This window comes from Ursus maritimus, unplaced genomic scaffold (genome assembly GCF_017311325.1).
Source record: "Ursus maritimus isolate PB19 unplaced genomic scaffold, ASM1731132v1 scaffold_15, whole genome shotgun sequence".
Lineage (NCBI taxonomy): Eukaryota > Metazoa > Chordata > Mammalia > Carnivora > Ursidae > Ursus > Ursus maritimus.
The window spans coordinates 62,927,294-62,945,199 of NW_024423897.1; the positions used below are offsets into that span (position 1 = coordinate 62,927,294).

At 53.4% G+C, this 17,906-nt stretch overlaps 1 protein-coding gene across 1 annotated transcript; it reads right to left on the reverse strand.

Annotated features, from left to right (window-relative positions):
* Positions 1 to 1,386: 1,386 nt before the first annotated feature.
* On the reverse strand, positions 1,387 to 17,721 carry TRIP13 (thyroid hormone receptor interactor 13). The gene is made up of 13 exons (XM_040630581.1): positions 17,607 to 17,721; positions 16,659 to 16,824; positions 15,024 to 15,153; positions 14,227 to 14,282; positions 13,403 to 13,493; positions 11,938 to 12,010; positions 9,341 to 9,404; positions 8,445 to 8,531; positions 8,098 to 8,204; positions 5,878 to 6,031; positions 3,867 to 3,979; positions 2,676 to 2,745; positions 1,387 to 2,301 (listed from the first exon to the last, which is right to left on the reverse strand). Exons 1-13 carry the CDS (start codon positions 17,696 to 17,698, stop codon positions 2,206 to 2,208), a joined length of 1,299 nt encoding a protein of 432 aa, XP_040486515.1. The 5' UTR covers positions 17,699 to 17,721; the 3' UTR covers positions 1,387 to 2,205.
* Between the last annotated feature and the right edge of the window lie 185 nt (positions 17,722 to 17,906).

Genomic DNA, 17,906 nt, shown 5'->3' on the forward strand with positions numbered 1-17,906 from the left:
AAGTGGTGGCCCCACTGGCCCTGGTCCCCACACCTCTGTGCCAGGCATGGCCTCTTGGCTACGGTGGTCCACAGGGCCTCAGGTCCGTGGCTCATGCCCCCTGATTTGGGACTCAGAAGAGGCCCAGAAAGGTGGTTACACACGCACTCCCTTGCCTGTGTGGTGCTCACTCTCCCACGGTTCAATCTCATGGCCCCTGTGAGCTTCTGGGGACAGCACTCTGGCCTGTTTCACCAAAGAGGAGTGGGCTGCCCACCGTAAGGAACATAGCTCCACCTGACCCTTGTGGCCAGGATAGCCCCTTCCCCAGCCTGGCCCCAAACCCGTCGGAGCATCTAGCCATGCTCAGCAATGAGCATCTGGGGGGGGGGGTTGGCTACCACCTACAAAGTGCCCACGACAGCCTGTGCCAGGGGAGGGCCCAGGACCTGTGTCTGGTGGCCCAGGTGTGACCCTCCCTCCTCACACTTTGGCCCACCCATCTCCAGCAGGCCCCTCAGGATGGCCAAGTGGGTGGGATGGCCCCCATCCCTTCTCCTTCCACACGCCTAGTGAACGTGGTCCTGAGGAGGCACGATGGGCCAAGAGCACTTGTGTTCCCGTGGCCCCTGCTGCCCCCTCCCACGCACACCCTGAGGCACAGACATGCACATGGGGAGGAGAGAGGGAGCCGCAGAGCCTGGCAGTGTTGATGGCCTCTGCTAACCACTCTGTCCTGGGGCCCTTGCTGAGCCCTGGAACCCCCTCCTGTCCCACTGCACAGGGCAGTGCCACCCTCTAGTGGCCCACAGGCAGACACATCAGCTGCACCCACAGAACCTCTGGAGCCCACTTTCTGGGAAATGGGTCTGGGTCTGGTGGACTTCCCGACTTCCCCACCCTTAGATCTCACCCTCTGCCCACAGGGCCTGGCTCTGGGGCCCCACCCCCACCTAGTCTGTCCCTCCAGGATTCTCCTTCCCCTGCGCGTCTCCCTCATCCTGTTTTTCCACCTGTCTGCATCAGCCTGGTCCCTGGCCTCTTCCTTCCCTCTGGGCACCTGGATATTGGGCATTTCAGTAGCAAACTTGCGAGATGAAGTTCTCTCAGGGTCCCCCAATCCTGGAGCATGGCGTACCCTTCTTCTCCCGACCCGAGTGCCCACAGACCCCACTTTCACCCCCATCTCAGGGTTTCGAGGAAAGCACAGAATCAGGCTCTGGTCTCTCAAGCAGGAGTGGGTCCGGGTTCTGAATCTGGCTCTCAGTGCCACTCCCATAAACAGGCACGGTCCCTTCTTACACCTCAAAGCACAAGACAGACTGAAACCTATATAATCAGGTGAATAATGTTGCAATAAAATTCAGAGCACTGGGAAGTGATAAGAGAATCACAATGAGAAAATTCTGGGGAAAACGTTTTAATACTTAAAAAGTTCTGTAACAAAAGGTAACACGTCCCTCAAAAATGCCTATAAAACACGAACCACGAAATTTTAGCATCAGAAAAGAGCAATCCACATTCGGAAGCAAGACAAACCTATTGGCCAGTTTATGCTGTACTGTTAACGTGCACCGGCCCTGAGCCGCGGGAACACGACTAAGGAACAGAATGACCGGCAGAAGCACCACGTGACGCTGCCTGTCGCGGATACCCAACGCGGAGGCTGCACCTTTCCCACACACAGCACCGTGATTACCGTGAAGAACCTCTACCTGGAATTTTTTTCTCGATTTCTAGAACACAGAAATAGGGTTCCTTGGTTCATCAGTCCCTGAAATGTGTGCACTCAGCACAGCAGCTCAGGTCAGAGGGCTGCCTCTGTCTTCAGGGAGGCGGATGTCTTTAACGCTATGAGTACGTTATCACCTGAGATGATATAGTTTCTCTTCCGTTTCCTAAAACCTACGGTATTGCCTTTTTTAAACATTTGTCAGCATTTTGTGTCCGATCGACCAGACACAGGATGGAACGAGCACATCTAGACAGTTCTTTACAGCAAAGCAGAACGCGAGTTATCATCTTCCAACAGTGAAAATGACAGGCCGTGTATCTTAAAAACACGTCAATACAACACACTTCTTGGAACACTGCTTAGCCTCGTGGGCTTCTGGCCTGTAGACCTGGGCCAAGGGTTCAGAGACTTCTCGGCAGCTGCTGCCGTGAGGAGTGACGTCACTTGATAGTCGTGTTCACGATTAGAAACCCATGGGCAGGGAGCTCAGATCAAACGCAAGACGAGAGCTTCTTCCTTTCTTCAAACTGCTTGTCCACCGCCAGAGACAGGGCCTGGAGGAAGCCCTCGATGGTGACGGTGGGGGCCTGGAAGGAGACACAGGCACGTGGGCTGCTCCTGCCCTCGGTGGGGCCGCTGGCAGCAGCCCCCCCCACACTGACAGCAGCGGGGGCACAGCCACAGCAAGGGCAAGGGGGGGACTCCAAGGCGCTGTTCTGCACGAGCACTGTGTGGGGGCCAGGGAGGGCCCAGAGGCGTGTGGGCACCAGCAGGCCACCTCCTCACCAGAGGCAGCGAGACATACTCCTCCCCCTACCCAGGCGCCCATCACTTAGACACGGAGATAAATCAGGTTCCCAACAGTGTTCTGTGCAACTTCACGGCGAGGCCATACCCTGCCACCCAGAGCGGTCGTGAGGACAGCAGAGTGCCAGAGGCAGGGAAGGCTGCGGTGACTCACCTGGATGTACAGCGCATGAGCCAGAAAAGGGAGTTTTCTTAGGACGCGGCCGCTGAGGCCCTCGCTCTTCCTGTGAACAGAGCCACGTGTGGAGGTAGTTTCAGGCCATTTCCCTCATCTCCGAATGTCCCCTCCCCTACGGCTGGTCTCCCCCGGTCCTCAGCTACTGCCCCAGGCAGGACAGGGTCCTTGCTGCCCCAATGCGCCACCTGCCTACGAGTGTGCACAGGACAGTGGGCGCATGGCCAGTGGCACGGCTCCCTCAGAAACCAGGCTGCTCTGCGTTGATTTTTGTGTAAGTGTCCGAACTGCCCTCCTTGCCCCATCTCAACCAGTTTATATCTCTTCAACAGATTATCCAAAAACTAATCTGTTCTTCAGGCTATCCCTTTGTTTAAAACCTTCCACAAGGGGCGCCTGGGTGGCTCAGCCGTTAAGCGTCTGCCTTCGGCTCAGGGCATGATCCCAGGGTCCTGGGATCGAGACCCGCATCGGGCTCCCTGCTCAGCGGGAAGCCTGCTTTTCCTTCTCACACTCCCCCTGCTTGTATTCCCTCTCTCACTGCCTCTCTCTGTCAAATAAATAAATAAAATCTTTAAAAACAAACAAACAAACAAAAAACCTTCCACAAGCTTCATGGCTTCAGAATGCAGTTCACACTCTCTGGTCAGAACACAGCCTGGAAGCCTCCTGCCACCACCTGGCCTCTGCAGTAAGACCCACCTGAGGTCCCCTGCACATGTGGCACCTGCGGCGATCCCCATTTCTCTCCAATTTATCCAAATTCTGTCCTTTGAGGCTCTGCTCCATCTCCCCACCTTCCCTGCTCACCAGTGCTTCCCTTGATCACCAGAGCCTTGCCTTAACAAATACCATTTAAGAAATCATCAATGTGTTAAGAGAGCCTTAATTTGAATGTCTATATTTTCAAAGAGAAGCACTGCACTGTTTTCTGTTTTCTAAAGCTGCCTCTGGGAGGGCAGCTGACCTCCACCCTCTGGCCCAGAAACCCCGGGGTCAGGGTGGTCAAAGGCTCTTGAAGCTCTCCCGGCCCATATGCAACAAATGCCTCAGGATTCAACTCCCTGTCCTCTGACCCCGCACCACTACCCCAGGCTGCTGCAGTCAGCTACAACTGCCCATTATAACAGACACACTTTTCTTGGTTACAAAAATGAAGTCAATTCACACCTTGAAATTTCACTCAAAAGGAGGCTCAACTTTGACACGTTGTTTTCAATGAAGCCAATCATCTCCAGCTCCCGGAGGGTCAGCAACTGCTGGCGAGGGTATATGATCTGACACTGGAGACAGAGACCGTGTGTTAGCGCAGAGTCCGCAGGGTGGAGTGCACACCGTCGGCCACAGGGACAGCACCCAGAGAGCAGGCAACCATACCCCACCTCACAGAAACGCAAGCACAGACACACCAGGACACAGGCCGCTTCCCTCTCACCCATACACATGCCCCTGCTCCTTCAAACACAGATAAAAATACAAACGACAAAACACGTCTCAGAGACCGGCGGCAACCCAGCCTCTTCAGTGCTTTTGGTCAAGAGGTGTCTTCACCACATGTCAGGGCAGGGAGGGACTTGGAGGGGCTGAGGCCAGCCTGGTAATGGGTTTCAATGGTGTATCACAACCCAGTGGGGCAAAGTTGGGTCCAGGAACCAGGACTTGGCCTGCCTTTCAAGGACAGTCTCCACTTGTCTTCAAGATCAGACTGTTGTGTGCTGTGATGGCACAGCCTGACCCTGGGTCTGGGCCCCGGAGTTCCCTCATAGGCCATGTGTCTGCACGTGGGACATTCTTGGCCAAGGAGCTGTGTTAAACAGGTCAGGGTGCTGAGTGACCACTACTGAATGACTTCTAACATGAACTCCTGACTAAGAAATCAAGAGAGAAAACAGAATAAACAGCTTTCTCCATACATTTTGGAGGTTTGGTGAAAGCTGTGGGTAAATTTAAAATACAGGGTGTACGTGGGAGTTTCTCAGCTTTCTAAGACATGACACTCCCTCGGAGTCCCAGCAGCTGCCCTGGGACTGCCCCTCGCCTCCCCCCCCATAGCGACACAGGCCATCCGGGTGCACATGAGAGCTGCCGGCTCCTGACAGAGAGTGGGCCAGTCACATGTGACAGCCTTTAGGACTGGTCAAATCTCCACTACAGCATCGGAACATCTTAATTTCCTGTAAATCATCTGACTAAGAAACAACCCCTGTCCCACATGCTCAGCTTGCAGAAAAAGTCTGTACGTTTGGCTAAACCTTAGACCATCTCCTGGACGCACAGCCCGGGTGCGAGCATGACCGCCGGCAGGATCCCATCACGCTGACTTCTCGACAGCGACACTTTCTAGAGTTCATCTGGTACCTCAAGTCAAAACTCCAGGGGGCCCCATGTCTCCATGCCACAGAAAAGTAGGATGGGAAGCACATGCCATGGCAGCTCTCCCATCCCTGTCACAGGCTGTGTCATCCTTGCTGAGGGCATCAGGGCCCCAGCTCCGTGATGCTGGGCAGGAGTCGATCCCACCCCCACCACCCAGCTACAGTGATACCATGACAACAATCACCACGGAACTCCCCATCCGTTGGCCGGCTTGGTTACTGCACGCTTCCCAGACTCACAGGTTTGAGGAATGCTCCTGTTGGAGCAGGCACTGCCTGCCTCGGGCCTGCTGTGCCCGGTGCCAGAACTCCTAGCACCCAGGTGCAAAGCAGGTCCCTGTTAGAGTAACTCACACAAGGTCGACTAGGAGCGTTATCTCACTCATGGCTGCTGTGAGAAAACAGGACCAAAGGGACATTAACACTGCAGCCGCTGACAGCCTGTAAATGACAACCTCCTTAGGATGACCTCCCTGTGAGCTCTGACCTCCAGTCAGGCAGTCCCCCTGTGGACCAGGACACGCTGGCAGGCTACCACGGCCGTACCCCTCCCACTCACTCCCCCCTGCAGGTCGTAGGTCACATAGTCGTGATCATTTTGTGCCGAAAGAACAAAAGTACTGAGTCAGTAGCCACAATTTCAACTAACAGCTCAACCTCCCAGGCACAACTGCAGTTTTCAACTTCAGACCGTTAATGCCACATTCATAACGCACTCCATATTGGAATTAGCTACTTCGAGCTAGGTCAGGGAACGAGAAAAAATGAGAAACCCACTGCTAGAAGAGTGACAAGATACCCAGCACCTTCATCAGTTCTTCCAAACACGAGAGGTAGATTTTGAAGATGGCTGCTGCAGAGGGTGGTCCGATGTACTGCCTGATGTCAGCCCTGTCCACGAAGGCCACATCGATCCTCTCTGTGATGTTGGAGGTGGTCAGGATCACCACATTGCAGTGCCTGAAGGCAGAGGAGCACGTGCCGGTCACCAGGTGCCTCAGCGACTCCAGCACACCCTCTGCCCATGAAGGTTCTAGTGTTCGGCCAGCACCCTAGCAGGCTGCGCCCCAAGTCCCAACACCGGCCTACAAGGTCTCCCAAGGTTCACGCCTGAGTGCCTGTGGACCCCAACTCCCCACCAGGCTCTCATGGCCGCAACACAGAGCACCAAGCAGACACTCTGCTCCTCTGCCTTCTGGGAAGTTCTCCTAGACTCCCACTTCACTACTTCCTCTCCTCCCTCAGCCATGGCACAGCAATGTTCTCACTTGTGTGCAGAGTCCCGACTGCCCCATCGACCCGCCTGGGCACGCCCAGGTGACTGCTCTCCACGTGGTTCTCACGACCCCCACAAGCTGCGGAGTTGAACTATTCATCCTGTTTACCAGCTGCTTTCCCCTTTAGCTTCTAAGCTCTGCAAAGAGAGCACTGTTGTCTAGTCTGTTCACTAACATGGGCCAGCACAGAGCAGGAACAGGCACCCTGGGGAGCATGCTTCCCAGCCCAGTGGGCTCAGGTGCAGGGGACGCGGCAGTGCTTCCCTGGGGCCCGTGGCTGGCATAGAGGCTGCAGGAAGCTGTATGGCCAGGGGAGCCCCTGGAAGGGCCAGCTTTACCTGGTGTCTGGCAACAGGTGCATAGCACAGGGTGAGCAGGGGTGAGCCAGTGAGGGTACGGGCAGGGAGTGCAGGGCTTCCAGGAGCCCAGGGAGTCAGATCCACATAAAGGAAGGCCTGGAAGGGTCACCTTGAGGGGCCTGAATAGGTAGTGTGAAGTAAAGGGGGATAGGAAGGTACGAGGGAAACCAGAGGCCCGTGTGTCTCCATCCCCTCCTGAGCCCACACCTGCCAGCAACAGGAGGGATGTTGGGGCACCATCTTATGGCTCAAGCAGTGGCTGCATGGCGAGGCCATCAGTGCAGTGGGAACCCTGGAAATGGGGTTTTCAGAGCGGAATGACTGCCCTGGGAGTGTGTCTGACACATGGTCCAGGTGGACCGGCAGGCCTCTGAAGGGTGAGCGACAGAAGAGGGGAGAAGGCCAGGCACGGGCTGCCCGGGCTGCCCGAAGAGATGAGAGGCCAGTGGCAGAAACTGAGGTGGTCTGGAGAGTGGAGGCAGGGGAGGGGCTGCCAGGGGTCAGATGCTGTAGAAAACTCTCGGGAGAGCAGTCGCCCTCAAGTGAAGGAGACACAAAGGTAGAAACCAGACTGAGGAGAAGGGGCAGGGAAGGAGGCAGAGATGAGGAGGGGCTGCACCTCACACGTGGCTGGCCCATAGTGGGGTGGAAGCAAGCGGCCCCTGCAGCCTACCCCAAGAGCTGCATCTCGGGAAATCAGAGCCTCTCTGTGGTAAAACTATGCTGAAGGCCTGGAGGAAACAGCCCTGAGCACAATTCAGTTCCCTGTGGGTCCACACGCAGCAAGTAGCTTCCAAGCAGTGCTCTGGAGTCTGGCACCCTCAGTGCAGGACAGCACTCCCAGGACTAACTGTGAGAGCTGTGGTCAGCGGGGGGTGGGGTGGGGGGGGTGGTGAAACACTGCAGAGAACACACAGGGGTTCTGGTTTGGACATCACTTCCTTGAGTCAGGTTACTAGGAGTCACTCCCTAAACCTGGATCAGCTTAGGGTACACTGACCACAGACCCTGGACCTGCAAGGCTGGACTGCAGAGACATGAAATCTGGCCCCATGAAGGGCGTGCTGGTGACGCTCACCATCGCCGCGCTTCGATGTCAACAAACACTGGGTGGCGTTGGCACCACTGCTTGAACGTGGCGTGTTTCGCGCGTCATATGCGTCTCTGCAGCATGTGAATTTTCACCACACTCACGTTCTGCGTTATGTTTTTAATAGTTTAGTAGAAGTACTTAATTCCTAAGCATTGCATTTAGCACACATACCGCCTCAGATGGGCAAAGACAGAGCTGATACTTAGTAGCAGCTAAGTATTTCCAGTCAGAGGAGCTGTGCGGGCACCTCACACCCTGCCTGTGGTTTCTCACGTGAGGCCACCATGTCAGCATTACCTCTTAATCTGATCGATCTGCGTCAAGACGGCATTGACCACGCGTATGGCATCTGAAGGCTCGGCGCCTGCCCTGCAAGCATTGCGGGCGGCCGTGAGGCTCTCCACCTGTGGGAATGGGACAACAGGTAGAAAAAGATAGCTCCTGGCCCCAAGGGCAGCCGTGGGATAAATCAACTGAGAAGTGGGGAACAAGCGAAGGGGTGTGCTGAGCCCACTGTGCCAGGAGCTGGACGTGTGGGAGGCCGAGGAGGAGCAGGCTGCACGGCTGGAGTGCTGGTGGGAGGCCGGGCCCAGCCAGGGGTTGGATCTGCTTCAGTCACAGGTGTGACGTCCAGACGCGCATACCTCATCAATCAACACGAAGACTAGAGCGTCTTTGTCATCAATCAAGTCCTGAATCTTCTGGAACATCTTAGTTACCAGCTTGCCACTCTGGAACCAAAACACTCCTTTAGTGCCGACTTGCACGCCACACTCTGCCTGGTGTACACGTGCACCCGTGGTCCCCGCCCAGCCTCGGTCTGAGCCCAGGGGGCCCCCAGGCCACTGCCTCCTGACGGCCTCTTGGAGAAATCCCTAAATCCAAGAAGCCAGGACCACACGGAAGGAGGCTGACCCACACACTCCATGCGCCAGGACAGCGAGCCTGAACCTACACCGGCTCAGCTCCGGGCCGCTTGGCAGGGGCGCCTCGCGCTCGGTGCACTTCCTCCTTCCGTTTCCCTGCCGTCCCCATGACCAGGAAGAAGATGGGTCACGGACGCAAACACGCAAGCTGGTAGGCACATGCCTCACAAGTGCTCCCTGTCCTGGGTCACCACCCATCAGAGGGATCTAGTGACTCAGGTGCCTGGGCGGCGTTCTCCTGCGCTGAGGGGCACCTACAATGTCGCCTTGGCCGAGCCCCGCAATTCAAATAAAGCAACGAGGCTCAGGGTCCCAAGGGCGTGCTCAGCTGAGGATGCGGCCCTCACCAGAATGAGGGTTCCCTCCCTAAGAGAAAGTTGAGTGTCTGTCCCACCCAAAGGTATGGATGTGACCAGCAGAGGGTCCTCTCGGGCCTCACACTATTTCCAAGTTACTGCTTAGCTCTGGAACTTCCCTCTGACCCTGAAGTCAGCCACACTGTCACTTGTTACACGTGTCACGTCCTTGGAGGAGAAAGTGTGCCTACTATACGGGACACCTTTTCAACTACATGGCTGGCAATCCTGACAAGCAGAAGTGATGCTAATACTTACTTCCGAAAACCACTTAGAAAAGAGACTGTGGCTGTTTATTTCAATTAATTGGCCATACCGGTACCTGGGAAGATAAAACAGAATTAAGACGATCGGTTTAGAAACAGAGAATCCCCAGTGGCAACCACTCCTTCTTTAGCACTGCCCACTAACTGGTTAAATCCCCAGTTACCAGCCAGGGTTCGAGGTAATCATGAGTTACTTCAAGGTAATACCAACGAGGGCTCAAATAATTATGAAAACCTAGTGATGCGTGGCCGGTGGTTCAGGCTGAAGCAAACAAAGTGTTTTGATTTGAATCAAAGCAAGAGTAAAATCTCCCTCACTTCTAATCTACTCACAATTCACATCTCTAGCATTGGAAGAAGTATTACCAGTAGTAACCTGGCGGGCAAAGAAGTTTTTTTGGCTGAAGCTGAACATGCTTTCCTTCTTACCTAAAACCAAAACGAGCGTGACAATCTGTTTCCCAGCACAAAATTACTTCCCGAGCCCAGGGGTGCCCAGATGCCCCAAAGTGAACCTCGGCACATAATGACTGAAATCTCCCACTGACCCTCTGCACGCACGGGAGGCAGCTGCGACCTGGACGCGCTTCGTTCTAACTAAAAGCAAACTGGGAGCAAGACTGAGACAGAAGGGAAGCCGAGCCAGGTCCTCTGCACCTTGAAAGTCCACACAAGAAAAATAATCACATTCAAAAGATTATAACTGGCTTTCCATTTACTAATTCTGTTTATAAAAGAGGGGAGGGAAGAGAGAACCTAACGAAATAAAGATCAGGCTGAATATTACAATTTAATTCTAAAGCATTTTGTTAAAATGAACAACAAAAGCTCACTAAGATTTCTTCTTACAACTTCTAAGCCAAAAAATAAATGCATATTTCTAGACAGTTGTACTTCAGAGTTGTATTTCTTAGAGTAACATCTTCAGCTCCAGTGTTTTAGGAAACCGACCCAGGAGATCTTTAAAACACAGATGGATTTCAGTGTGTGAAGACAAATACCGAGTTGCCAAGCATAGAATAAAGGGTAGATATAGAGCAATTTCCCGACATAAAAATACCACAGGACATTTTTGAAAGAAACATAATAGGTTAAAGTATACCTCACAGAATTCCCTCTTCTAAAGTCATACTGAGTAACAATTATCAGATCAACCCTCCAAACTGATCAACCAGAAAATGAGACAAAATCACAACAGCATCTACGAAGCGACTGGACAGCAGGTGTGGAGGACTGTCACCCCACACAGGACATGAGGGAGCCCTGCAACTGCTCTGGCTCTCTGCCTGCAGCACCTTCCAACCACAGCCCTGGACGGGACCCAAGAAATGTGCAGCCACTGTGCCGACTTGGACACAGAGGCCTGAGTGCGAGGAGCCTGAGGCAGCTGGAGGCTACGGAGTTCCAGAGGGGATGCAGATACGCAGGAATAAAGATCCAGGAATCATCACAGGGTCCTTCTGGGTCTTTGCTGAACACTCAGGTATGTGAGAAAAGGGAAATTCCATGAGGCTGGAGAGCTGTGAGCTGCATGGTTCCTGGTGTTCGCAGGTGGGACGTTCACGCTCCCAATGACCAAAGTGGACAGTACCCGCTATGACTCAGGTGTTCAACTGAGATCCCGGAAGGGCTTCACTTCAGCATTCCGTCTAGACCCCTCTCTAACAAAGCTTAAAAATAAACCTCAAGAGGATCACACTAAATCACAAGCAACTGAAACGCCCACCAGAACAAAACCCAATAAAAACAAAGTGCATTTAATCAAAACTTAGCTGACAGGACAAGAAGCAGAAACTGACCCCAAAGCAGGAGAGCCACCCAGCAGTAGAGAGACTCAGAACCGACAACGACGACGGAATTAGCAGAGAAACAAGTGACCCTGCTACCGCACACTCCTCGAGCATTCTGCAAGAACAGCACATCAGAGAGTTGGAAAGCATAAAAGGAACCAAGTGCAACCTTCAGAAAAGAAAAATACACTCTCGGAAATGAAGATGCCACTGAATGGAATTAAAAGCAGATAAGGTATTCCGGAAAATGGCCCAAAATGGAATATATAAAACTCTAAAAACCTGAAAAGACAAAAAAGTAAATCAGTGGCCCATGGAACATCAGACAATTTCACATGCAAATAAATGGGTTTCCAGAAAATGGGGGCGGGGGTAGCTAAAACAACAGCCATGTAGCGTCTGAACACGACGAACCAGCCAGAGCTCAAGAAGACACAGATCGACCCTGCGAGGCTTGGCCACTCCCCTCCCAGGTGCCAGAATGGTGACCATCAGCCAGAGCAGCAAGCATCCTGAGCTGCCACCCAAGCGTCCTGCCCCCGAGAGCAGAGACGTGTCCTGATGCGTCCAGGACAGTCACCAGAAAGACCACATGCTGACTATAAAGCAAGCGCCATCAATAAAAGACTGAGACCCTCACTCGGCACCGCTGAGTACAGAGGATTTGGTGAACCTGCCTTGAAATAGAGGGGCTGCATACAGAGTCAAGGGAAGTGACCAAAAAATAAAAACACCTCAGTGCACAAATGAGAAGCAAGCGATCCCGTCCTCTGCTCTTTCTCAAATTACCAGAAGTTACCTGCTTGAAAGTCGAATGGTCAGTTTCTGGGCTAATGCTTTACACAGGGATGTTTTTCCAGTTCCCGGAGGACCTGCAACAAAACCCAAGCAGATGTGTTAAGTCAGCGTCATAACACATTTCTTCAAACGGCAGTTGCACCACGCACAGCACGCGAGAGAGGGAGAACTCCGCGCTCGGAATGCTGCTCCCCCGAGGACTGCTTGCTAACACACAAAGCAGTCCGCCAGCAGCGTGAATACTCTAAAATATCACCAACACGCTTCACGAGTCCGTCCCTTTTCCTCCTAGTTTGAACTCCGCTTGTGTTTCTGGTCTTAACTCCACGCCCCCCACACAGCAGCACCTCCTGGACGTGGGTCCCCTCAGCATCCTGAGGGAGTGCTACATCTCCCGGTCGACATCTTCACCGACACCCTCCTCGTCCCGTGTCCTCTATAAAATCCACTCACTAAGGCACCCTGCACAAGGTCAAACACCCCTCATGACAACTGTTTCACTGGGGCCCACGCTAAACCAGAATGGCAGCCAGGGGAGGACCCCCACTCGTATTGCTTCTCCCCTGTGGGCCACTCGGCACAGAGCCTGGCAGCAGCTCTGAGATGACTGATGTGAAGAGCAAACGCTTCTGTCAGGAAACGCGGGCACCTTCAGCTCTGATCTTCTGCACACACTCTCGATAATTAAGAAAAAGACACAAAACTAGTTCTTGAGAGAAAGTTAGCTACTTCACTAATGAAAACACCTACTGACGGCCTACTCAGAACCTAGTATTAGGACAGTGTGCTGAGCGTATCTGCTGCTTAACAGACACTTTTCAGGATTGCACAGAAGCCTATAACCTGAACTGGCATGAGAAGCTAATACTTTGCGCTCCCACTTCACCTGGGTATGCTCTCGATTCCTTTCTAACCGGCGACATTAAGAAAAAAACCACTGGGCGTTATACGCAAGTAATGAATCATGGAACGTTACATCAAGAACTACGGATGTAATGTATGGTGACTAACATAACACAATAAAAAATGATTAAAAAAAAAAGAAAAAAAAAAGAAAAAACCCAGTGTTTTCCTGAGAGAAGACTGAGACAGCATTTCAGTGGAGTATGGTTGCTGCGGTTTTCAGTCGTAAAGTGAAGCTCTAAGGACACTACAGAGAAACGTGAGGCAATTTCTGCCCTAAGGATCATATGGTCACTTGGGGGAATCAGGCAGTTATCTGACAAGTTTGACAATGATGTAGAGAAGTCACAAGGCAATGATCAGGTGGCTGCCAAGTGAAGGGTCAAGCAGCAGGTGGCCAGAGTAACGTAGCCGGATCGGCTTCTCAGGGAAGGGACGTGCTAGGGCAATTCCAGCTGCATCAGAAAACAGAATGGTAACTCCTCAAAGAAGGTCCACGGGACAAGTAAAGAAGCCTGATCTCACAGTTTATCTCGTTCAATAACAAAGTCCACAGGCTTTACCGTGCAGCAGCACCACCCGGTTCCAGGCGATGAGATTGCTGTCGACGTTCTTGTCCGAGAACAGTAAAGTCGTCATCACGTAATCGAGAAGCTGAGTGAACGAAGGTAGAACACAGTCAGAGGTGCTGACGAGGCGAAGCTTCCCACCAGATGCGCTGCTGGGGCTTGTGCCCGAGAAGGGGGACGGACACCGGGCACCCCTCAGAAGCCGCCAGCAGCTCTGCCTATGGATGCCTCACAGGCTTCCACTCTAGAGGTAGCTCAAAACATGAGAATAGGCTGGCTGTTACTACTGTAAATATAAAGGACAAACACAAGGTCACTTCCACTAAAAATGCCAAGATCACACAAAAGAACGAGACTTATCACATGATAAATGTCTCCTACCTCGGGGACAACATAGCAGTGGGCAAGCAGCAGCACATGTGCTCAAGATAGCAGCCAGGACTCTGTGTTCTCGCGGCCTGGGGGGACAGGGGGATGGACCTCCATGGTTCCCCACAGAGTGCAGGAGGACCCTGCCCCTTGGACGGGGTTCGGACAAGCTGGTGCTTGCTCAGGCCTGCCCACCTGCTCTGTCTGCCCCTTGGCCCTGCCTCCTCAGTCCCGATGGGTTCTTAAGAGCACAGTCCAATCAAAGTTGTCTTCACATTGGGCACCCTCCCCTTCCTCACCCCGGAGACCAGCTCGGCAAGACATGCGCTGCTAGCGGGCCTGAGTCCCCAAAGCCCGCTTGAGTCAAAGGGCTCCAAGATGCCGGAGAAGAGCACAATATTGATCCCACCTCAAACAACTGGCCTTCCTGGAAAATAACAGCAACTTACGTGAGATTTGACTTCCACATCATACACCAGGCTGTCCCAAAGCCCATGGAATTCAGCTGGGAGAGAATAAAACAAAAACCTGATTTTAGGAAAGCAGGCATTACACTGACCACTGAGGTCTGCTCTAAGCCACTGATGCTCTCCGTTGCTCCACACGTGGCCAGCTAAGATTCTCATAATAGGAAGTTAAATTTTTGAACTTTTTCTTAATACTTGAATTCTTAAAATTAAAGAGGCCAAGTAACTGCCAGTCGCATAACTTTTGACAAGTCATTAAATGGAGTACAGAGTTACTTTCTTGTCATGTTACCACACACAATCGTCTTTCGTGGACCTGCCACGAGCACGGACCCTGACCCACCACTCTCCTCACGAGCCAGCACTTGGGCAGGGCAGCAGCAGGTCTAGTCCAGCTACCAGGACCTCAGACATAAGCCCCGAGGACTGAGTTAACCCCAGGACTCCACCTGCTAGAACAATGGCAAAGTCCACAGAGAAGCAAAGAGAAGGAGTGGCCCAGCAGGTGATCACTTGGGCAGGAAAAGAGGAGCACCTTCAGATTCTCAATTAGCACTGTCTTGGAGGGCCCTGCCTAAAGGACATAGTCTTACAGTGGAGATCTCCACTCTCCTCTTTTGTGATGTGTGATTCCGTTTTACAAGAAATAAGACATGCTGAGAGCCTACAAAACAAAGGGACGAATACAAACTCCTCAGCTGACTTGGAGAGCACAGGGCGCATCCCAACGTCTGGCCTTGTGTCTTGGGTGTGGCCCGCCTGCTGCCACCGTCACGCACCTGCAGGCAGGACCCAGTGACTCGCCGCAGTGATGTTCTCCGTCTCCTCCTCCAGAGTCTCACTGCTGGGGCCACCCTCGTTCAGCTGGAAGACGTGAAGCGCAACTGTGCAGGCACCCAGATCAATGGGCTGTGGTGAGAAGGGAAATCAAATAAATCCACATAAACTGAAAATAACTCACTTCCTAATTCTAGTCATCAAAGTTAGATAGTAACGTCCAAAAACAAAGATCGAACGTGCAGAATGTCAGAAACCAGTTCTTAGATTAGGTAGAAAAACTGTCGTGTTCAGTTTTAGTATTAGCTCTTTTTAAAATACTACCCCTCCGCCCTGCCTTTATCCAGAAAAGGACTTTATTGTTCTTTGTAATCATAAAAGTTACGTGCTTGTTGAAAAAATACAAAAAACACAGAATGAAGAATACCAAAGCCCCCCCACTCAACCTCACCCATGTTTTGGTCTATGACATGCCACACATATTTGACCAAACACGGATTCGACTGCAGTTTTCTAACTGCGCCTTTCCCCCTCGCAGAGCTTGGGAACATTTTCTGGCTGTGGACAGGAATCTAGCACGGGCCCTGCACAGCTATACCACACTGGGTGTGGCTGTACCATTTGCTTAGCCAACCTCTGACTGATGGACAATTAAAATATTTCAAATCATCAGCTATTATTAACAACATGTAAAACATCATTCACGTATCTCTATAAAATTACATAACTGTTGTTAAAGACACATTCCTCTAGGTGAACCCGCAGTCTCAAAAATGAGAACGTTAAAATGCTTAACAGTTCCCGTTAGGCTGCTCTGATCTGTCCTCCTCAGTAGTGTGGAAAGCTCTTCTGTTTCCTTCAGGTGGGCCAGAATCAGGTAGGACGGATAAAACTCACAAAGCCACAAGTGTTAGTCCCAGTATACAAATGCAAGCAAATTTCAGTGCCAAGCCAATCCTTCCAAACTGATTCTTTATGAGACATGAACCACACAGATATAGGTGATACATCTTCCTGAGGCAGACACTTCGGGTTGTTTTTATAGCAACAGAAATGCCCCAAAGCATCTCCCCTCTCACACGAAGATGGTGGGTGAGGCAGTCCACACAATGGACTAGATGAAGACCTTCTGGAAGGAAAACCCATCTCCTTTCTGAAGCTGCAGCCCCCATGCCTCCTATGGTCCTATGTCACTGAGCACGCCACAGACATTTGCTAACCTCAAGAACAGGGAACGGGCAGGGGGGTCTCATCAGCATAGCCCACCACCCCACTGTGCTGCATCCTGCCTCTGGTTTCCATCTGTCCCCCTACTGTGCTGTGAGCATCCTGACAGAGGGACCACATCCACTCCCAGCACCTGGCTCTTCACAGAGCCGGTGCTCCTCTGACAAACCAACAGAAAAATCAGCCAGTTTCTGACAACAGACCAGCAAAGGAGCAAGCACACATTCATGATACTTTTTTTGTTTTTTTGCTTTTTTAAAAGTAAATTCTATGCCCAACGTCGGGTTTGAACTCATGAACCCAAGATCAAGATTGCACACCCCATAGACTGTGCCAGCCAGGCGCCCTCATGACACTGACTCTGTATTCAGCTAGGGATTGATGATTCCTCCTCATGGTGAATTAGGTACCTGTGGGTCTTTCACCTTCAACTCTGTGTCAACAATAGACACGGACTGCACGTTTCTGGTCAGAAAAGGCTCATCGAATTCAGTCCATGTGTAGTCCCCAAACACAATATTATGTCTGTTCAGGAGCTTTCTAACACTCTGCTTTATGTCTTCCTTTTTTGCAGTGCTGGGGAAACAAAGGAAACAGAAAAACGAGATCTCAGCTTAGAACAAGACTGTAATGCTAAGTGTTCACATCAGACCGCTACGGGAGAAGCTCGTGCAGCAGTGGGCTCGCCTCCCTCAGAGAGGGGTGCAGCAGCGATGGCTCCTGCTACACCAGCGGACCAGAAGGTGGGTTAGCACACCCATGGTGCCTGGGACCAGGCTCAGAACGTGGGGCAGCACTCCCGAGGTGCCCAGGACCAGGCCCATAAGTTGGGTCAGCACGAACAAGGTGCCGGGACCAGGCCCGGGAGGTGGGTCAGCATGAAATGTGAACGAGGTGCCTGCTGGGGCACCAGGCCCTGCACAAGCCGGCGCTCAGGAAGGCGCTGGCTCTGACGACCATGAGTGAAAGAACAAACCTCCCAGCGCCTGGGGATGCATTTTCGCAGGAGCCCAAGCCCTGTGATTCACCTGACAAACCTGGCGTTCTCAGTGCGGCACGGGAGGCTTCCAGGACCCCGGCTGGCTCTGGGACGCCGGCTCCCTCCACACTGCGACCCTCGCAGCCCCGGGACCGTCCCTCGGGGGCAGGCAGCTCTGGGAGGGTCTCCCCCCGGCCGCGCACGGGCCGCACCCAGAAGACCCATCTCCACGGGGCCGACACCGGGGCTCACACGGCCGGCGGTGCCGAGCAGACGCCGCCGCAGGGTCCGAGGACGGCGCCTCCGCGCTCCCACCAGAACCTGGAACCCTTTCTGCCCGGCCCCGCGCGAGCGCCCCCGGGGGACGGGCCAGGCTCACCTGCCGCTGCGCTGGTGCACCTCCACATGCACGGTCGGCGCCTCGGCCACGCAGGGCAGCGCCTGCTTCAGGTCACCCACGGCCTCGTCCATGGCGCCGCCGCCGCCGCCGCCGGGAGCAGCCGGGACCCGCCCGGAGCGTGGCCGCCGCCGCCTCGCGCCCCGCGCCGCCGCCGCCGCCACCGCCGCCACCACCCAGGCCACTTCGCCCGCCCGCCCGCGCTTGAAAGTGCCGCGCGCGGCGTGCCGCCCCTTGACCCGGAAGCGCTGGGCGCCGGCGGCGGGGCGCCGACTTCCGGCC

What these genes read in the sequence shown, in the direction of transcription:
- TRIP13 (XM_040630581.1), bottom strand. Translation starts at nt 17,698, where the DNA reads ATGGACGAGGCCGTGGGTGACCTGAAGCAGGCGCTGCCCTGCGTGGCC. An exon ending in TCACTGGGTCCTGCCTGCAG is followed by an intron (nt 14,283 to 15,023) that starts GTGCGTGACGGT and finishes ATTCTCTCCCAG; the next exon opens with CTGAATTCCATGGGCTTTGG. An exon ending in ACCATTCGACTTTCAAGCAG is followed by an intron (nt 9,405 to 11,937) that starts GTAACTTCTGGT and finishes TTATCTTCCCAG; the next exon opens with GTACCGGTATGGCCAATTAA.